Source organism: Hippocampus guttulatus, chromosome 1 (genome assembly GCF_054856545.1).
Source record: "Hippocampus guttulatus isolate MCC_2025c chromosome 1, RoL_Hgut_1.0, whole genome shotgun sequence".
NCBI classification, from domain to species: Eukaryota; Metazoa; Chordata; class Actinopteri; order Syngnathiformes; family Syngnathidae; genus Hippocampus; species Hippocampus guttulatus.
Genome location: NC_141261.1, coordinates 4,349,968 through 4,368,709, shown reverse-complemented (window position 1 = coordinate 4,368,709; position 18,742 = coordinate 4,349,968). Strand labels below are relative to the sequence as shown.

General features: G+C 42.4%; 1 protein-coding gene across 3 annotated transcripts in view; it reads left to right on the top strand.

Moving 5' to 3' along the window:
- Nucleotides 1–18,742, top strand: part of LOC147210106 (inactive dipeptidyl peptidase 10) — a 34,083-nt gene that overhangs the window by 5,917 nt on the left and 9,424 nt on the right. For 2 of the 3 annotated variants that reach the window (XM_086105164.1, XM_086105155.1), the window contains exons 2-11: nt 1,346–1,460; nt 2,975–3,070; nt 3,977–4,071; nt 5,957–6,028; nt 13,999–14,051; nt 14,542–14,623; nt 15,674–15,794; nt 15,917–16,071; nt 16,754–16,851; nt 18,429–18,552. In XM_086105164.1, coding sequence (XP_085961290.1) covers nt 1,346–1,460; nt 2,975–3,070; nt 3,977–4,071; nt 5,957–6,028; nt 13,999–14,051; nt 14,542–14,623; nt 15,674–15,794; nt 15,917–16,071; nt 16,754–16,851; nt 18,429–18,552 — 1,011 coding nt within the window. Of the gene's footprint in view, nt 1–1,345; nt 1,461–2,974; nt 3,071–3,976; nt 4,072–5,956; nt 6,029–13,715; nt 14,624–15,673; nt 15,795–15,916; nt 16,072–16,753; nt 16,852–18,428; nt 18,553–18,742 lie in introns of those variants that run through there. The other variant, XM_086105147.1, reaches the window with a different exon arrangement.

The window sequence follows — 18,742 nt, the reverse complement described above, 5'->3', positions numbered from 1 at the left end:
CAAAAATAGAGCTGGTGCACCCCAAAGAGCGAGGAGGGGTGGCAGTCTGTTTTACTCTTTGTTTCCGGCCTGGCTGTACACTTTGCCGGCACTGAGCGGCGAGGGTGGGTGAGGCGTGATGAATGCTGAGTTTAACGGCCACCGGATGATTGAACTCCAGCCAGCAGTGTCAGCCATTCATTGTGATAAAATGCAACAGCGCCTGCCTACGGCGCACCATTGTCTTTAATTGTGACTAATGATGACTAGCAAGCAGCTTAGATGTGACGACTGCAACCTTGTAGAGATGTGAGATGTGCTCTCCTTTTAGCTTTATTGGCTTTTGCTGAGAAACGAGACGTCTCACTTGGCCATTTAACGGGGAAGTCAAGTCAAAAAGTCTCTTTACAATGTTTTGTGCACACCCACTAGTCTAAACATAGCATTCTGATTAATATTGCGTTTGTGGAATATGAATTAGGTGAAAATCCACACGTTTTCATCCATCTCAATGGGGGCGGGGGGAGCATTTTGTCAAATGATGTCGACTGGGAATGACATGTTCACTCAATGGCGCGAGTGCCAACATCAAAGCGATAGAGTAACTATAGGTAAATGTGCACCACAATTTGATGATACAGTAATGGGGCTGAATGACTCGCTCACAGACACATTTTAAGAAATAAGACGATTACAAAATATTTAATTGGTTGTTGAATTTGGCATATGTTTGGTGGGCAGGCATTCCAAAATCACAGCTACATGTGTCGAAAACATTAAATAATGTTTTTCTATAATATGCCCCCTTCAAAACAAATCTTGTTAGATGATTCCCTGGGGGGGGGGGGGGGGGGTAATCCTTGATATTCTCTATCATCTCAGAAACCAATTACAGTACATGTCATTTTATTCATTGATCTTAAAACTTCCCTATCGAGAAACTTCAGTCAATTGCCTTTACCCAAAGCATCTCATGGGATTGATGTGCTGCCATGTTTAACCATGTGTTCCAGTCCTCAAGGCAACAGCATCACTCAGCATTCCCGAGCAATATCCGGGGGGAACGGGGTTTAATAAATGCAGCTTCATCAAAATTCCTAGCACGCCGCACACGTCACACTTTGTTTTAAGCTGCACCACTTTGCCCATCAGTCAGTTAAGCTAAATGAAGTGCACTGTGATTGAAAGTGATCGCTCCGACCAAAAAAGCAGCTGCAGCAGCATTTGAAAGTCTGATCTCATAACAGGGGAATTCATCTTTGATATGGACATGGAATTGATTTGAAAGAAGACATTGTTACTCCAATGTGAAAGTGAAGCCGTATAAACGGGCACATTCATTGCTTGTCATCCTTTTTCGGGACAGGAGCTGGGGAGCTCAGATGGGCCGCCGCGGAATTGGAAGGGCATCGGAATCGCCATGATGGTGATCCTGGCTGTCATGTCTTTAGTCATTCTCTCCGTCATCGTCCTCACCCCTGGTAAGAAAGATGCAAAGGAAATAATGAAATTGTGTTTCCAGCATCAAACTGTCACCAGTTAAAACTGAAGGTTTGGAGTACCGGTAGTTTTTTTCACATTTAAAACGGGGGTGTCAAACTTATTTTTGTCATGGGCCAATTGTAGTTTCGGTTTCCCTTGGAGGGCCATTAAGACTGTGAATTTTGTGAAACCATATAAATGTTGAACCACCCCCACATATTCCAAACTCGGCGAGCTTCGAATAGATGGGTAACTAGTTTTGACATTAGAAGTAAAGAATCATCGGTCAAGAATAATGGATTGTTCAAACATTGTAATTATGACATTATGTATGAGAGTTTGAAATTTTGGTTCAGACTTTAAGATAAGATAAGAAAACCTTTATTAGTTTCGCAGTGGAGAAATTCCCAATTCACAGCAGCAAAGTTATGAAAGGAAGAAGTAGAACAACAAAATATAGGAGCTGCTGGAAAGGCAGCCACTCTTGCAGCGCCATTTTGAAGTCAAAATAACAAAAATAACACAACACAACACGTAGGACACAGACAGTCGTGCAATCTTCACCACTTTTCTGCATACATTTTGTTGTCTGAAGCAGTTATAGATGAAAGAGGAGCGGAGTAGATCAGAGACATCATGCCCAAAATGTGCACACGTCTGCTACAAGCTAAGTTTTGAAAGCAAACACGAAGCTGTAGCGTCCATTGACGAAAAGAGATTAGTTCACTTCTCCTGTCCCACGTAATCCGCTTCAAACTCCAAGCCGCGACTCCCAGTTCCAAATCCGCATTGGCGCTCCGCGCTAACGCTCCTTTCTTCTCATCGTCGGCTCCTCAAGCCTTACATCCATCCAGCCGCAGACCGTTCAACAGCACCGATCCGTCCGCTGAACAAAGCGGGGCTGTGAAAAATGCTGCCCATTACAGGCGCAAGACACAAGCGCCCCGGGACTGTCCAGCAACGACAGTCAAATGGCGCCGACATTCCTCCCAGTCAAAAACAGTGCTGGTATACCCATGCTGCCGAGAAGGCGCAACCACCAAGCACAGAGTCTCCTCCTTGATGAATGTCATGGCCAAAAAAATGCTGAACAAAGTCCACATCAGGTCCACACGACGTAACAACAAACACAAAGTTACAAAACAAACACAAAAACAACAAAAAAAGCAAGGCTCATGAGAGCACTTGCCGACGGCTGCCTACTCGGGCGCCATCTTGACTTCAAAGGGATTTTGCATGCATCATCGAAGTTGACATGCTTGAATTGCTTTCACGGGCCAAAATAATGATGTGGCGGGCCAGATCTGGCCCCCCGGGCCTTGACTTGGACACATTGGTTTAAAATAAGTGTATTTTAAAACATACATGCTACACAATTCTTGGTGATTCCCCTCACTGATCTAGTTTTCTGACAGTCTTCATTATCACACAAGTCTAAAAAAAAATGTTTACCATTAACTATAAAATAAACAATGCACTTGGACTAATTCTTCTTTCCGGCTTCCATCCTCAGATGAATCTTACTTGTTACGCCGCTCCTTTTTCACTCTGGAAGACCTGGAGAGGGAAGAGTTCAAAGGTCACGACCCCTGCGTGGCCTGGTTAACGGGTAAGGATCTGTCTTTCTTTTCGACAGTGCGTTTCCTTTCAATCCGGCGCACAGTGCGGATTGTTGGATCAGCCACATCACTAGCAAGAAATCAAATGTGAAGTCACATGTGAAGTCAACAAAAGGAAAGAACAGCACAGGACATATTTGTCTCCTTCCTATTGAACTGGATCCAGGTCCACTCTTCGGCACCCTGTAAGTGTTCTTGGGTCACTAAAGTACTATATTGATTAGTTATTTTGGGACCTTTGTTGTCTTGAGCTAAAGTGAGTTGACTCGTCTCCTATTGATTTTGAATGGTATCAACACAAAATTGCAGAGGTCGCTGGATTCATAACTCATTCTTTTTTTTTTCCCTGGAGAGTGAGACAGAGAGAGAGAGAGACACAGAGAGAGAGAGAGAGAGAGAGATCAATAACCTGAAGATGACTTGCACATAAATGTAGGCTTTGTACCTTTCTTCAAACTGTCTTTGAGGGGGACTTATTATGCTTTTTTTTTTTTTTTTTTTTTAATGGTGTCTTGATAACAAACCTGTGACATGCTTTTGTCCAAACATCTCAAGCATCAAGAATGAGACCGGACTTTATTACCCCTGAGCAAGTGTGACATCATTTTTAGTTGAGAGCAAGAGCCAAATTGGCCGCCCCCTGAGATGGATAAAAAAACGGGTGGATTGTGCCGATTAATTCATATTCTACAAAAGTAATATTAATAAGAATACTGTGTTTAAACTAATGGGGCCTCATAACACATACTGTATTATTGTAAAGAACATTTTTGACTTGACTTCCATTTTGTATTTCACAGTTGCTACAGCTACAGCATAGACTCAACTATTTGTATACAACTCACAAGTAACTAAAAAGTAAATTTCCCCTAATATGACCCCTGTAATATTGGCAGAAAACGAAGTTGTCCTGCGCACCAGAGAGGGACACGTCCTGTCATTCAGCCTCAACAACAACCTGATGACCACCCTGCTGGACAACACTTCACTGGTGAGTGCACACATTTGTCTTGACTGTCAGATGAAGGAAAACTGGATGTAATGTGTGTAAAGGCTAACTGTGATTTGACCAGCGTCAAGGCACTGAACTTTTGATAAATGTCATACACTTAACTTCAATTACAAATGACATAAAAACAAATCTATTTCACGACAAAATGTGCTTTATGAAGACAAATAAGAACTATGGGATACTGTGGGCCAAAAGCTCATCGAGATGCGTTTGCTCGACAATGACAAACACCATTGAGTTCGGTTTGTGGGTCTTAAAAGTTCAATTTATGTCAGACAAACCCGGTCATTTGATTGTCTCTAACTCTGCATATGCCTAATCACTGATGTTACACCCTTGCAGTCAGAGCATAATATGGCGGCGTGACAGAATATAGCTCCTTTTTCTACTCTGTTATTTCAAAGAGAATTTTTTTCCCCCCCGGCATGGGCATCATCACTCCTAGCCGCCTGCGTGCGACACACGCATCCTCACAGTATGTGGGTCACTGCAGGCTGCCGTTGTCAGGCTCAAGATGAAGTGTGTTGGGATATGGTATGCACCAAGAGGTGTAATTGGGTCTCCCCAAATAAATGAAAACAAAGTATTGAGCACAAGGGCCACCATTAGATGTGTTGTTTTGAGAAGGTTTAATGATGATTCAGTGCAACCAGTAAACACAAAATAGGCTTAAAAGTATCTCAAGCTACACGACAACCACACCGGTGTAATGGCTTACTGTTTGCTGTTTTCCTGCATCAAAATGACCGCTGTGAAAGATGTTATTAAGACAACAAAGCTAATGGTGGACTTTGACAGAGAACTGTAGCAGAGACACTAAAAGTCATAGAAATTGATGATGAAACAAAACAAAAACATATATATTTGTTTTAGATATATAAAATAGACTGCCCACAATATTTTGGAATCATTAACTCTTTCATTCCACAAGACGTACTGTACGTCTTTTTAAAATTAGGCCCCGCCTACCAAAGACGTACTTGTACGTCTTTTTAAAATTAGGCCCAGCCTACCAAAGACGTACTTGTACGTCTAAGCCTTTTTTTTTCTTTTTCTTTTGCATCATAGAGAGGAGGAGGGTCTGATGCAATCTGTGAATGAGAATAAGCCGTTTGCATTGTAAATCATGTAAAAAAAAGCGACCAGTAGGTGGCAGTGGTGCCTCACGTGCTTGAAATGCATGCTTTTACAAAAAGCTCTTTTTCTCCGTATTTTTGCCCAGGAATCGCCATTTTCATGAAACTTAGCCATTTTGTAATGCCGATTGCTGATGAATGGAAAAAGATAGAAACAATTTTTTTTCTCTGCTGAAAGAAGAAAGTCCAAACTTTATTTTGGTATGTTTATATAGCATTAAAACCAAATATTCTGTGGGCCTTGCAAGATCAGTCAAAATCCAGTAAAACGCTGGGATTGAGGGGGTTGCTCCAGTGAAAATGGCTGGGATTGAATGAGTTAATGTGCACATGAGTTATTGTAAAGAGGAATTCTTATGATATTTGCAAAAGTCAAAACAAAACAACACATATACCGGTAAAGCAATATTGCAAATGTTCCTCAATCATAGATTATTAATCAAAATGTCTGCTATAATAGGCACTGTATTCTGGTAGCCTAAAAACAAATATTGGCAATTTAAAAGTTACACAATTCACTTGAACCACAGCTCCCTCCAAACATAGATAACCACTGCATGAATAAAAGAAAACAGTCAACACTTGAAAAGAAAACAAAAGGACTCAGCCGAGGGGAGCTGCACCACTGCAATAAATGGGACCAAATCATTCATCTCAACGATAGAATCCTACTTTTCTCATAAATCATTTGTGTGTTGTTTATTTCTGTGTGTATGTATGTTTTTCAGGACCTGACTACCACCAAATTCCAAGTTTCTGCAGACAGGAGCTTTGTGCTCCTGGCTTACAACATTAAGCCGGTGAGTTAAAGCAGCAAGGAGCGAATGAGCCCTTTCATCCCCACGTCTGTCGAAGCTTGCAAAATTTGGGCTGTACAGTAGGAGGAGTGCGTTTAAAGGACTAGAAGGAAAGTGATCCCTCTGAAGTTTGTAAAATTCTATTTTGGTGGACACCATTGAATAATTGTGAACATGCAGGCGGTTGCAAAGCTTGACACGATCGCACCACACATTTTATGGCTATCTTACCTCTTGGAAAGTTAGGACAATTTAATGTTGATAGTCACAAGCTAGTCTTAACAGTCATTTTCCATCCACCTGAATTGAAAAAACCCAATCCAGAGGGTCCTCGGTTTACGACGACTTTATGAAATTCGTGCAATGAACGAGTTTATGCAGTAGCATAAAAGCAGGGTTCCCACAGCAGGACAGTCGGACAACAATTTGAGTTTTTTTGCTCCCTCGTCAAGCTCTTTAATAGATGAGCGATGATCCTGCGGTGTGGGGTGTTCGAAGAGTGACTTTGACAAAAACAAATAGGCGAGAAACTGGTTGTGTTGAGTGTTTGAATATGTCATTCAATGCAATGAAAATGACAAGCAGAAGAGTTTGAATTTTAAGGTAGTTACTAGGTAAGCTAACAGTTAGCCTAGCTTCTATTTCTTCTTCATTTTTGTATTTTATGGCCGTTTGGATGCGGTGTGGCACCATGCTGCCTCTCACAGGTCGCTCTTGGTACAACGACAGATTTCTCACTTGGGAGAAGGAACTCACTTGTTGGAAGAGATACTGTGGTAGAAGAGTAAACACACACCTCACATTTTTTTCCCTCATCATGTGTATCACACATGTTAAAATATGTTCCACTATTTAAAATCAACATGCGTACCCCGGCTTAGAATACGTCGCCATGCGAAGCAAGAAGGCATATTCAGTTATTGCCGTACTTGATGTTATTCATTTAATTGCTTTGTATGTCATGTCCTCAAACTGTTTTTCATCCAAATAGAGTATTTACTATAACTATAAATCCACCTCTGCTCTGGGGTAGGATAACAATAATCTATTTGTGTTCCAAATTATGCACAAATTCAGGTCAAGTAGAAACGCAACGCAAGGCCCTTGTAAACCAAGGACCCCCTGTAGATCCTTGTACTGTACTGGAAACACACGGATCACCAACTCCGCTCCTCAAGGGACCCTATACTTAATGTTTTAGATGTCTCCCTCTTCCAACACACCAGATTGAAATGATCAGGATCGTTATCCAGCTTCTGCAGAGATTTTTGATGAGCTGATCATTTCAATCAGCTTCTTTTGGGGGGAAACATCAAAAAACATGTACGCTAGGGGGCCTCGAGGACCAGAGTCGGTGAGCCCCGGTACAATCGATGTATATGTTATGCATTACTTGTCACCACTAGTTGGCACTGTGACTAATTCAGAACATTTGCCGATGAATATCTTCGGGGCAGGAACTTAATTGCAGATAGGACATTTGGCCATGCTCTTGTGAAGTTAAATTAGAGTTTCTTGTTTTTGTCGAGTTGCCATAATTCTCAACCATGCTGTGCCAACGCAATATAACGAAGACGGAGATTTTCAGCAAATTAGCATTGGCCATCTGTCTGGTATGTATTTGAACTACTCATGCACTGTATCGTTTTGTGTCAAATGGTGATTCAAGCGTCGGTGACTACATTTTTCTTACTTTCCAGAGTGTGCAACAGAGTTGCGTTTGTGTCTAAATGGCAGGCATTTTTCACCAGCACACATAAAATGCAGGCAATTTGTGACTGTGAATCATTTGGGAACCTTATTCTGATCAGAGGCCATTTTAGTACCCAAGGTCCTGTACACAAACTAATGTTTATTATTTCACTGTATATTATATGAGCATTTCAGAGTACATTAATTGTTTTGGGGCTTTTTTATCACAGTTGCTCTAAGCTTTTATTTACTTTAAGACTAGCAGGGTGAGGCACATCAAACAGGTTCTCCATTCCTGCAATAGATGCTGACATCTTAAAAGACGATTGAGATGGTGTGAGCACAAAAGAAGTGCTCCAGCCATACTGCATCGCTCTTTGGCTCAATAAAACCGACACCAAGTGACTGACTAGGCGAGCACGCGGGGAGCTCAATATTTAAGCCAACACATGGCAGGCTAGTGAGAAGGGATGAAAGATTTTTTTTTTTTTGGGGGGGTGGGGAGAAAGCTGTTGGGAAGGGGTGAGCAGGAGGGGGTATAAAGGAGATGAAGGCAATGGAACTGGCCGTCTGTTTCAGTGGGGAGGTCCAAATGAAAAGCTGCTTTGAATGGCATGGGTCTGGGTCTGTAGTCTCAGATGAACATGGGGGGGTTGGCAGCACCGATCTATATTTAAGTATCTTTGCGAACTGCCTGATGTGTTCCTCAATCGACAGACAAGCTGTAATTTACAAGCAAATAAAAATAAATTTGGAGGGAACGAATGCCAGCACGAACTTCTTTGTGCGTTTTTACCGAAACCGAGACTTGAGTGCTATTACCTCTGTGTGGGTTTCCCATTGATTCTGCTACTGTTTCATATTCTCTTTATTTGTACATGTAATGAGCCTCCAGTGCTCATCATACCACCCTTTGCAAATTACTTATTCAGACAATGGTATGTTCATAAATGGCACCATGGTGGATTATTGGTTCATCAATCTGCCTCCAAGATCTGAGGTTTCAAATTTTGGGAGTTCAGCTCTTTTCCCTGTGCATGTGTGGGCGTTCTCCCACATGTTAGGTTCACTGAGACTCCAAATTGTCCATAGGTTTGTGATTAGTATGGGTGATTGTGAATGTGAAGGTTGTTTTGTGATTTATTGGGGAATACTTAGCGACGTCAATATTAAAGACTAAAATTTCCATCCTTCCATCCATTTTCCGAGCCACTTTATCCTCCGAAGGGTCGCGGAGGGTGCTGGAGCCTATCCCAGCCGTCTTCGGGCAGTAGGCGGGGGACACCCTGAACCGGTTGCCAGCCAATCGCAGGGCACACACAGACGAACAACCATTCACACTCACACTCACACCTAGGGACAATTTAGCGTGTTCAATCAGCCTGCCATGCATGTTTTTGGAATGTGGGAGGAAACCGGAGTACCCGGAGAAAACCCACGCAGGCACGGGGAGAACATGCAAACTCCACACAGAGAGGCTGGAGCTGGAATTGAACCTTTGCACTGTGACGTCGACGCGCTAACCACTGGACCACCGGGCCGCCGACTAAGATTTTGAGTCTATTTTGAATCTAAATAGATTTGGGTGCTTTTACACCTTTGCTTTGTCTGACCTCTGCCATCTCTCGCCCAAAGTGCTCACCTGCGACCCTAATGAGGACAAACACGGTTGAAAATGGATTTGGATGCAGACATTCTTTGATATTGTCCGGCTCAGGCCACGCTCATTTGCATATGGCTCCATTGTAAGATGATCAAAGATGGGATGGGGGTCGCTGACCTGCCAAACGTCAATCATGCATTCATGACTTAGAGCATGAGCCCACCCTGGCATCACATGAGCCCACCCTGCCAACACATGGCAGGCTAGTGAGAAGGGATGAAAGACCATGAAACCATGGTTCATGGTGGTCTTTTCACAAACCACAACTCCCGCACAATCCGATTCCTTTCGCCACTGCTTCATCTCCCTCACTCACTTTTTCTTTTCTTTCTATCTCAGGGCAATTTATGCTGACTGGTGCAGTTTGCAGCAGCCCTGCCGTGAGCAAGAGGAGAGAGTAAGTCGCGGTGGAGGAATTGGGGAGGTTGTGGCAGTGCTGATTGGCTTGGAGGAAATGAGATTCCGTGACTAGATACACCGGCCGGTTAAAATCCATCACAGAGATTATCGTTTGAAAAGAGGTTCTCACTGAGTTGCACTGCAGCAGAGAGAAACAATTGAAGAAGCCGTGTGGAAAGTCCCTTTTTCTATTAGGCTGTCAGAGATGCCTGCTGGGGAGCAATAAATAGATTTTGGAAGCCAGTCAAAGAGATTCAGCCACGTGGGAATTGGGGAGGAATCATTGGAGAAAAATACCTTCAAAAGAGGTTGGAGGGAGGAAAGAGAATTTGAAAATGAGATGAAAATCAAATACAAAGTTAAAAAGAGGGTCAGGAGGGGGTGGGATGGGGGGTTCTGGGACTCTTACGCACAGCTGAGCACAAGGACCTTTGGGATGAATTGATTCTAAAGGAGCTGTGCTACTCTGCTGCAGATGCCCGGGGGGGGGGGGGGGGGGGGGTGTTTAAGAATGATGAATAGCTAAAAGGATACAATCTCTGCTGTGTTTCAAGATCACACATTGAAGTTAAGTCAGTCAAGTCCATTGGTGTGAACGCTTCTTTGTCCATATATGCCCTGCGATTGACTGACGACTAATCCAGGGTGTACCCTGCCTCTCGCCCAAAGTCTGCTGGGGTACTCCAGCTCACCCATGCCTGTCAACAGGATAAGCGGTACAAAATGCATAGATACCCGAAATGTATTGACCGTTCATCACAGAGGAATGTCCACCCTTATACAAGCACTTTCAGCCAGGCAACGCTGCTACCTTGATCTGGAGTTAAGGTAAACGCCTGACCTCCCTCCCGCCCGATTTCTTTTTCAATCTAGTTCCACTGAACCATGGAGTGTTTGCTCCCTTGCATTTACTCAGCCTTACCGGGCTGCACTTCAATTGATTTAACAGTCATCATGAAGAGGTCTCAGACCACTGATTTATGAAAGGGTTGAACAGCACCGGGAGAGGTGCCATTTTATTTGTTAATTTTTTTTGTGTTGTTTTTTTTTTTAAGCATGCAAAGCTTATAACAATACACATAGCAGCCACGGTCAGTTTTATCACAAGACGATATAGTGGAACTCACTCTCATCAGGCCACTGAGTGATTTTCGGCTTCCCCTGCAGGGTGCGCTCGCTTATTTAGGCAGCTAATGAAGCCTTAAACATCTGTTGAACCTTGTGTGGTTGGCTGACCACTGGTTGAGAAAGTGCTTGATTAAATATGCAGCAGAGCCCACATTTGAAATGCAAATCTCGTCAATGATTATGTTAATCTAATCATGGCAGGTAAAATCGTGATCAGGATTACAATTGGAATAATCCTGCGGCGCTAGTTTTCAGTATTGTGGTCCATTCATAAGTACTAAAATCCATTCATACATCAATTCTCCTAATGGCTTATCACCAGGGTCACGGCTAAGTATGAATAAATAATAATAAACAACAATTCCAAGAGGGCCTTTGTTACCTCATGGTGCTTGGGCCCTAATAAAACATGTATTATTATTCATTCAGAAATACTGTATGTTGCTGTTGTGGAATTCACAATATGGAGAAATAGCTACATCAAGAACGATTTTTACTTTCCTTGACTTTATTTTAGGAGCGAAGCAAAAATATAAAATACAGACAGTTATGAATAAGCACGCAGCCTGGCCAGTATGAGAGCCCGTTTGAATCACAGGCGACAATTTATACAGCTTTTCATTCCTGTTGTTTGGGTGACAGAATAGCTACACATTCTCTATTAAGGCCATATCATCCATATTGAGTTGATGTGAGTTCAAACAATCCTTCTTATAGATAGACAGTGTGTGCTGACAGAACAAGAAGATCCCTGGATATGTGGCCCTTAGGTCTCCAAACTGGAGCAGTTACGTGCCGATGCACAGTAACCTTGTGAACCTCAAGTTCAATGTATTCTAATATTGAGATATAATAAAAGGAATAGAAATGCAATGACTAGAGTAATTCATAAAATGCCGCACAAGTCCTCACCCAATTCAAGACCACATCCACGAATTTTGACTGTTCAAATATTTGGACGCGATGGTGCAGTCCACGTTTCTCAGTGCACTTTCTTCGTTTTGGTTTCGTTTGATTTTGATGTCCAGCCGGACCACCTCATGCTTGTTTACGTTAGCTCAATTCTTTTCCAAGTTCCCCTCACGAGCTTCAGAATTGACCTTCCTTTATCCCTGCCGCTTTCACCCTGCGTCAGTCCACACCCGTCGACAAAGGGACAAAACCAATATCCTTTCTTAAAGAGTGCTTTGTAAAGGATGAGACGTTTCATTTCTTTCGGAACTTTTTTTCCAGAAAGCTTTCAAATGCCAGAGGGCAATTTGTCTCCTTTCAACCTTGTGGGAAAAAGGTTTGTAAGAATCTATGTGTCACCTCAAATTCATCAGGTGATGCTGTGATCAATTGCAGCCTGCACATCCACACAGACAGTCCAAAACAGACAGACAGACACACACACACACACACACACACACACACACACACACACACACACACAAATAAAACGTCACTGCCAGCTACCACAGATTTCACTGTGAAGATTGTTGGCTGCAGTGTGGACAAATACCTTTTTTTTTCTGTGTTCTTTTTTTTTATTATCACCACTTTATTTCTCATTTGTACCGCAGAGTACTCCTGTGATACAATGTTTTTATATTCAGACCTGATTTCCATCGTGATGTAATGAGGATGAAACTTCGCCTAATGAATCTAAATCAAGTCTTGTATATGTTCTTCTTTTCAAACCTAACAACCTCAGAACAATAGAATAGTAACAATGAGACCAAAGTATGTCGTGATAATTCGTTTTTACTGCTTTGTTTTTTGGAATTTCACTTTACTAACCGTGTAAAGACAATACAGAGATTTTTTTTCCAAAGGCATCGTATCTCTTTGAAGATAACTGCTGAAAACCTGCAAAGACAGAGAACTATGACCCACTGGATAGTGTGAAGAGAGATATGAAACTGTTTTTCTACAATGGAATAGAGTCAAATTTCTTGTCATTTCACATGCCATGAGTACAGAGCAACAAAATTCACTTACTAACTACAACCTGTCCAAGAGACATTAAAAAGCAATGACAGTGGGAGACAGAACTGGAAGCCTGACAGATTGCCAGACAGCGCTCCGATTCTTTTTGGGGGGGGGGGGGGGGGGTGAAAACGAAAAAATAAGGATTAAAAAAAATTCCCAAATAATCCCCACATTTGTATAAGGAAGGGGCACAGTATAGGTTTGGAAAACAAGACACATGGATAAAAATGGAATGTTTCCTGTTTTTTGGGGGCTTGATTAAAACACACACACACTTTGACTCTGGCATGAGTGTCTTTCCTCCAAACTTGAATGCCCTCGTTCGCATCAGTGTTTAGCAGTACATCTGCGACATGCAGTTAGCTAGCTAGCTACCTCTGACTGTCAAGGCAATGTACGATACAGTACAGTGTTTTAGTGAAATCCTTATGAATCTTACTGTGATATTACAATTGAAAAATAATGTAATTTTGCATATCTGCTGTCAGATATCAGTTGATGTAAATCAATGTACCAGTAGACTAACTTTCAACTCTCAAATGCCCTGGTGTTAACATCTGTCTACTCTAGAGCAATAACAAATAATATTGCTGCATGCAATTGGCGGCACTGTAGTTGACTGGTGAGCATGTCTGCCTCACAGTACGGAGGTGTTGGGTTAGATTTCGGTTCCGGCCTTAATTTGCATGTTCTCTCCATGCCTGCGTGGGTTTTCTCCGGGTACTCTGGTTTCCTCCCACATTCCAAAAATACGCATGGCAGTTTAATGGAACCCTCTAAATTGTTCCTAGGGTGTGATTGTGAGCGTGAATGGTTGTTCGTCTATATGTGTCCTGCGATTGGCTGGAAACCAGTTCAGTATGTACCCTCCTACTGCCCGAAGACTGCTAGGATAGACTTCAGCACCCCCACGATCCTCGTGAGGATAAGCGGATTATGGATGGATACTGCTGTGCTGCATTTCTATTATCAGTTTCTAATCAGAAGAAAATCAAACGTGTCTGCTGAATGACATTATTTTCCATTTGCTGGTTTGTGGGGGTTTTTTTGGGGGGGGGTGATATGCGCAGCCTCCCCACATACAGTACATATGCATGATATGCTCTACCTCTTTCAGGTGTTCTCTCAGTCCTTCACAGCCACCTATGCTATCTACAGTGTGGCCACTGGGTAGGTGGAATCCTGAATGCTAATGCATGGGCTGCATGCCGGCGGACGTGCAGACTGAGCAACTCCTCTCATCCGATCAGAGCCTCGTGCTTGCGTCAGACATACATTCATTCATTAGTGTTCTCTCCTCAGATTCCACTGCCTGAGCATCATTTTCACCATAATGTGAGTAAAAAGGGGCAGGTGGTCCTCCAGGGGAACTGTTCTGGAAAGGACTCAAGGAGGAGCTGTGAAGCAGATCATCGCCCAGTGATACTGGGGAGGCTTGTCCTGAAGGCAGTGAAGCCAAAAAAAAAAAAAAAGGATCGGAGATGTTGCAACCCTGCATGAACCAACGCCATTCTCTCTCTTTTTGTTTCCCCCTCTCTGCATCTTGCTTAGGCATAACAGCATCTTCCAGACCAGGGTGCAAACGAACCATGGAGGTCTTTTCTAAAGCATACTGGTCCCTCGTGGATGCATCATGTGCGATGTTTCTTGTGTGTTGCAGGGATCTGCTGGAACTTAGGCCACCCGTGAAGGAGAAGGATGGGTTGCAGTACGCTTCCTGGGGGCCTCAGGGGAACCAACTGGTGAGGCAGGCACTGATTCTGTCATTTGCATCACCTCAGGCTGACTTTACACTACAAGGCTGATGATTAGTTTTCCTTCCGTGTCTCAGAATTTGGCGATATGTTATTGCTCCGTGAGCAGTAGAAAAGAGAAAAACCTAATCAGGCCTCAGTTGTCCGATATCAATGGAATTTCTGGCAATGTGACTGACTGCAGTGTCAAACAATTCTTAACACAATCGCATTTTTCAAGCACCAGAAATAAATCATGGGAATAGAAATCTGTTCTCAGGTCAAATTGTCCCCACTATTGTAATTATACGATTATATCGTTCACCCCCCACAAAATCACCCATAAAAGCAGTTGACTTGCTGCTACCCTTTATTATATGAGTGAAAAATATGAGTGAATAATGTGTAAATGCTTTTAAATCCAGGTTTAAAAATGCTCTTTTCCCATGTCTACAACGAAGGTCATTCAAAGCATTTTTTAAATTATCTTGTTGCATTGTAAGTTCTGAGTCATTTTCGTAAGCTGCTTTTTATTCCTTTCCTTTGCTTTTAAATGTCCTCAACACTTTGGTTTACAACTGCTTTTAAATGTTGTACCGGTACTTTGAATTAAGTGACGTACATTGAGTTACCTTGTGTATGAAATATCCTAAAGTAAAGCCGCCATGAACTCAAGTTTATACATACAAGCATACATCTTTACTTGTATGGCGTGTTCACAACAGCTGCAGCCGTAACAAACATTTAATATAAAACAATAATACAACAGAATACATCACATAAAAACACTGACAAGTATACAATCGTAACAACTATTCCTACATACGCCTTGTTGTATGTTTAAAATAGCTACTTTGCTGTAATGGAGCGAGTCACACTCATCATGTTCACCGTGGCAAGTAAAGATGTATTGACTGGAACTAACCGCATGTGTGCTGCCAAGTGCTTCATTCCCTCTTGGATGTTGTTCCGCTCCCTCCTTTGTTCCCGCAGCCAGCTACAAAACCTGTAACTGTACCGTCTTAGAGAAAGGATTTTGTTTGTGTGTATCATTGCCAGGCTTTTGTATTTGATGGAGACATCTACTACAAGCCCAGTGTGACCAGCCAAGCCGTGCGTCTCACATCCACCGGCGACCGGCACAGTGTGGTGAACGGGCTCTCGGACTGGACCTATGAGGGTGGGATTTACACATTCCGGCTAGCACATCAAGATGTCATTCTTATAAAAGCCTTTGTATGCACAGGTATGTCAATGTATTATTATGCATGTTTATTGTATACGTGTTTTGAAACCAAACAGAAGAGGTGCTACTGTCTTATGCTGCCCACTGGTGGTCCTTGGACGGCGCCCGGCTAGCATACCTGAGCATCAACAACTCTGCCACACCCCTTGTGGAACTACCTCAGTTTTTGGGTGGCCTGTACCCCTCCAATTTGATTTTTCCCTACCCCAAGGTGGGTTGTATATATTGAACTGTGTTGTCATCGCAAGAAACCCAGACACACAAGCAGGTCTCCTTAGACCAGTGTTTTCTAACCCTCACTGAGCCAAGGAATATATAGAATACAATAGAAAGCCTTTATTGTGGTTGTATAGTGCATATACAATGGGCCGCAATACAATACCAAGTTTGTGTCTACAATCAAAGAAATGTAAAACTCATAGTGACATACATACTCTCATTCACATCACTGCTTAAAAAGAAATGTCACCAAAAGGATGTATTTTGAAATTATCTTTTCTCCGTTTACTCACAAATCTGATTACCGGTACTTTGTGTGAACCATTGGCTTATTTAGTTGAAAACTAATAGAAACAGGTGTGTGACTCCCACAGCCCACAGTTATTTTTGGTGAAAGAACAGTAACTCAAACGTAACGCAGAACGTATAAATGTGACTTTGTAATACAGTAATGCCTCGTTTATCGCGGTTAATTGGGACCAAAACCACCCGTGATAAATGAAAATCCGTGAAGTAGCGACCAATTAACCTATACAGGTTTTTTTTTTTAATGAATATGTTTGAAAAAATCCGCGATGCACTGAAGCCGCGATAAACGAACCGCGAAATAGCGAGGGATCACTGTATAACATGAAGCTGGTCATCAATGCACGTTTCACTGATTGTGCTCATAGGCGGGCTCCAATATCCCATCAGTCAGCCTGTTTGTCGTGAACCTGTATGGCCCGGCTCACACGGTGCAGATGATGCCCCCCGACTCACTCAGTGCCAGGTAGGCCAACACTTTTTGAAAAATGAAGGGAATATAGCTGCACTGAGGCCGAGACTTTTTTTGTCACAAATCATGATATGCAAGGCCGCGCTGTTCCACTCAATTCCTGTGGGTGTAGCGCCATCTGGTGGATCTGATTGGTCACTGTGACGCTTGGATCCAGTGCGAGCGGATTGTAACGGTAGAAAGTGAAAATATATTTTGTTTATTCGAATCTAAAATCTAACAACCTTTCAATTGGCACGTTTTCCACCCCTTTACAATATTTCTTTTTAATACTTCTTCCAAGAAGCTCTCAGCAGACAGTCACTAATAATGAAAAGGACAAAACACAATTAATTGTACGTGCTTGTGTGTTTGAAGGCCCCTTCCTTGTTCATGGACGATATCATAAAACTTTACAATGGTGCCATTTTATGTGGCGGACTGTTGTACCCATTACGCAATACCACAATAAAGTGAACATGATGCTGGGTTTGCAGTGCATGGGCCCAGTAATAATTCTGATATGTAATGCCAAAATGGTCGGATTCGGAGCTGGGTCAAGGCAATAAAAAAGGAGAGACTTTGGATCTACCTCATCAATTTGAGGTTGACGGCATCGAACTGCTTTACATTAGGGCTGGGCAATATAGCCTTGAAGTAAGCCTTGATCGTAATTTTTTTTCTCCACAAAAATTCCATTTTCAATTTAAAAATTCCCCCCTGTATTTATTGAAAATAAATCAAATCACAATGACATTAGTTTCCCCCCCACAGCAATAACTTGCACCATCCACAGAAATAATATGAAGAAATATTTTTTCTTTCACTGTAATGTTAAAGTAAGCACTTCCGCCTTGAAAATTGTCCTCTTTGTCACAACATTCAAATCAGCACAATTGTTAATAAATGAACATAAATATTCAACAGTGAATACCTCTTATGCTACTTTACTGTGCTTTTGTAAAGTAGTAGCTCATCTCTGATTGCAGACATGTTGTTTGTGCAAGCAGTGAGGGCCAGCATGGATGCAAACTATGGAAGCAGCGAGGAGAAATCTGATTAATTAATAAATAAACAATCAGCATTCCCAGCAAAATCGTTTGATCGACCAGCCCTCTGAATGACAATGAACAGACTCACCTCCACTGAAACAACACAAATAGGATATGTGCATATGTTGTTGTTTTTTTAAACATCCAGGCAGAGCGTAAAGTGTATTAAAAGGTTACATTTAAGATTCACAGACTATGAAATTAAGGAAGGAAAAACATAGGTTCCCTCCATTTACCCCTATTGGGAAATGACTCAATTTAGTCCAACTAAATGGTATGAAACATGGATTATTTCTTTCACAGTACTTCCATGTTGTCGCTGCCCAAATTGACATTTGGTTACATGCATTTTGGATGTCTATGCATGGGATTGTTTCATTTGAAAATATATGCAAATAGATGATTATATTGCAGGCAATTGGGCACTCAAAACTGTCGTTTAAATCCATTTTAAAATCCTCAGTGTTTACCTAACCTGTGCAATTTGTAGAGTAATTGTCTAAATGTCTCTTTCCATAACACCTGTGTGATTCCCGATAGAGAAGGCTACATCTCCATGGTAACCTGGACCAGCAGCACCCGCCTGGCGGTTCGTTGGCTCAACCGGGCTCAGAACGAATCTGTACTTTGCGTGTGCGAGGCCACCACGGGGGCGTGCTCAGAGGTGAGGTGAATGGTATGATAAACGATGACATGCGAGCACCTCTCAAGGCCCGAATGGAAAAAGTTCTGATTTGGCTTCTGCACAGCAACGGCCAACTCTGCTTGCTTTCCGCAGTTGCAGATTACCTAATTGAGACAGTTTGAAGTGTGGTGATGTCAGCATGCTAGCGACAATTGATTTCAGCGCAGTG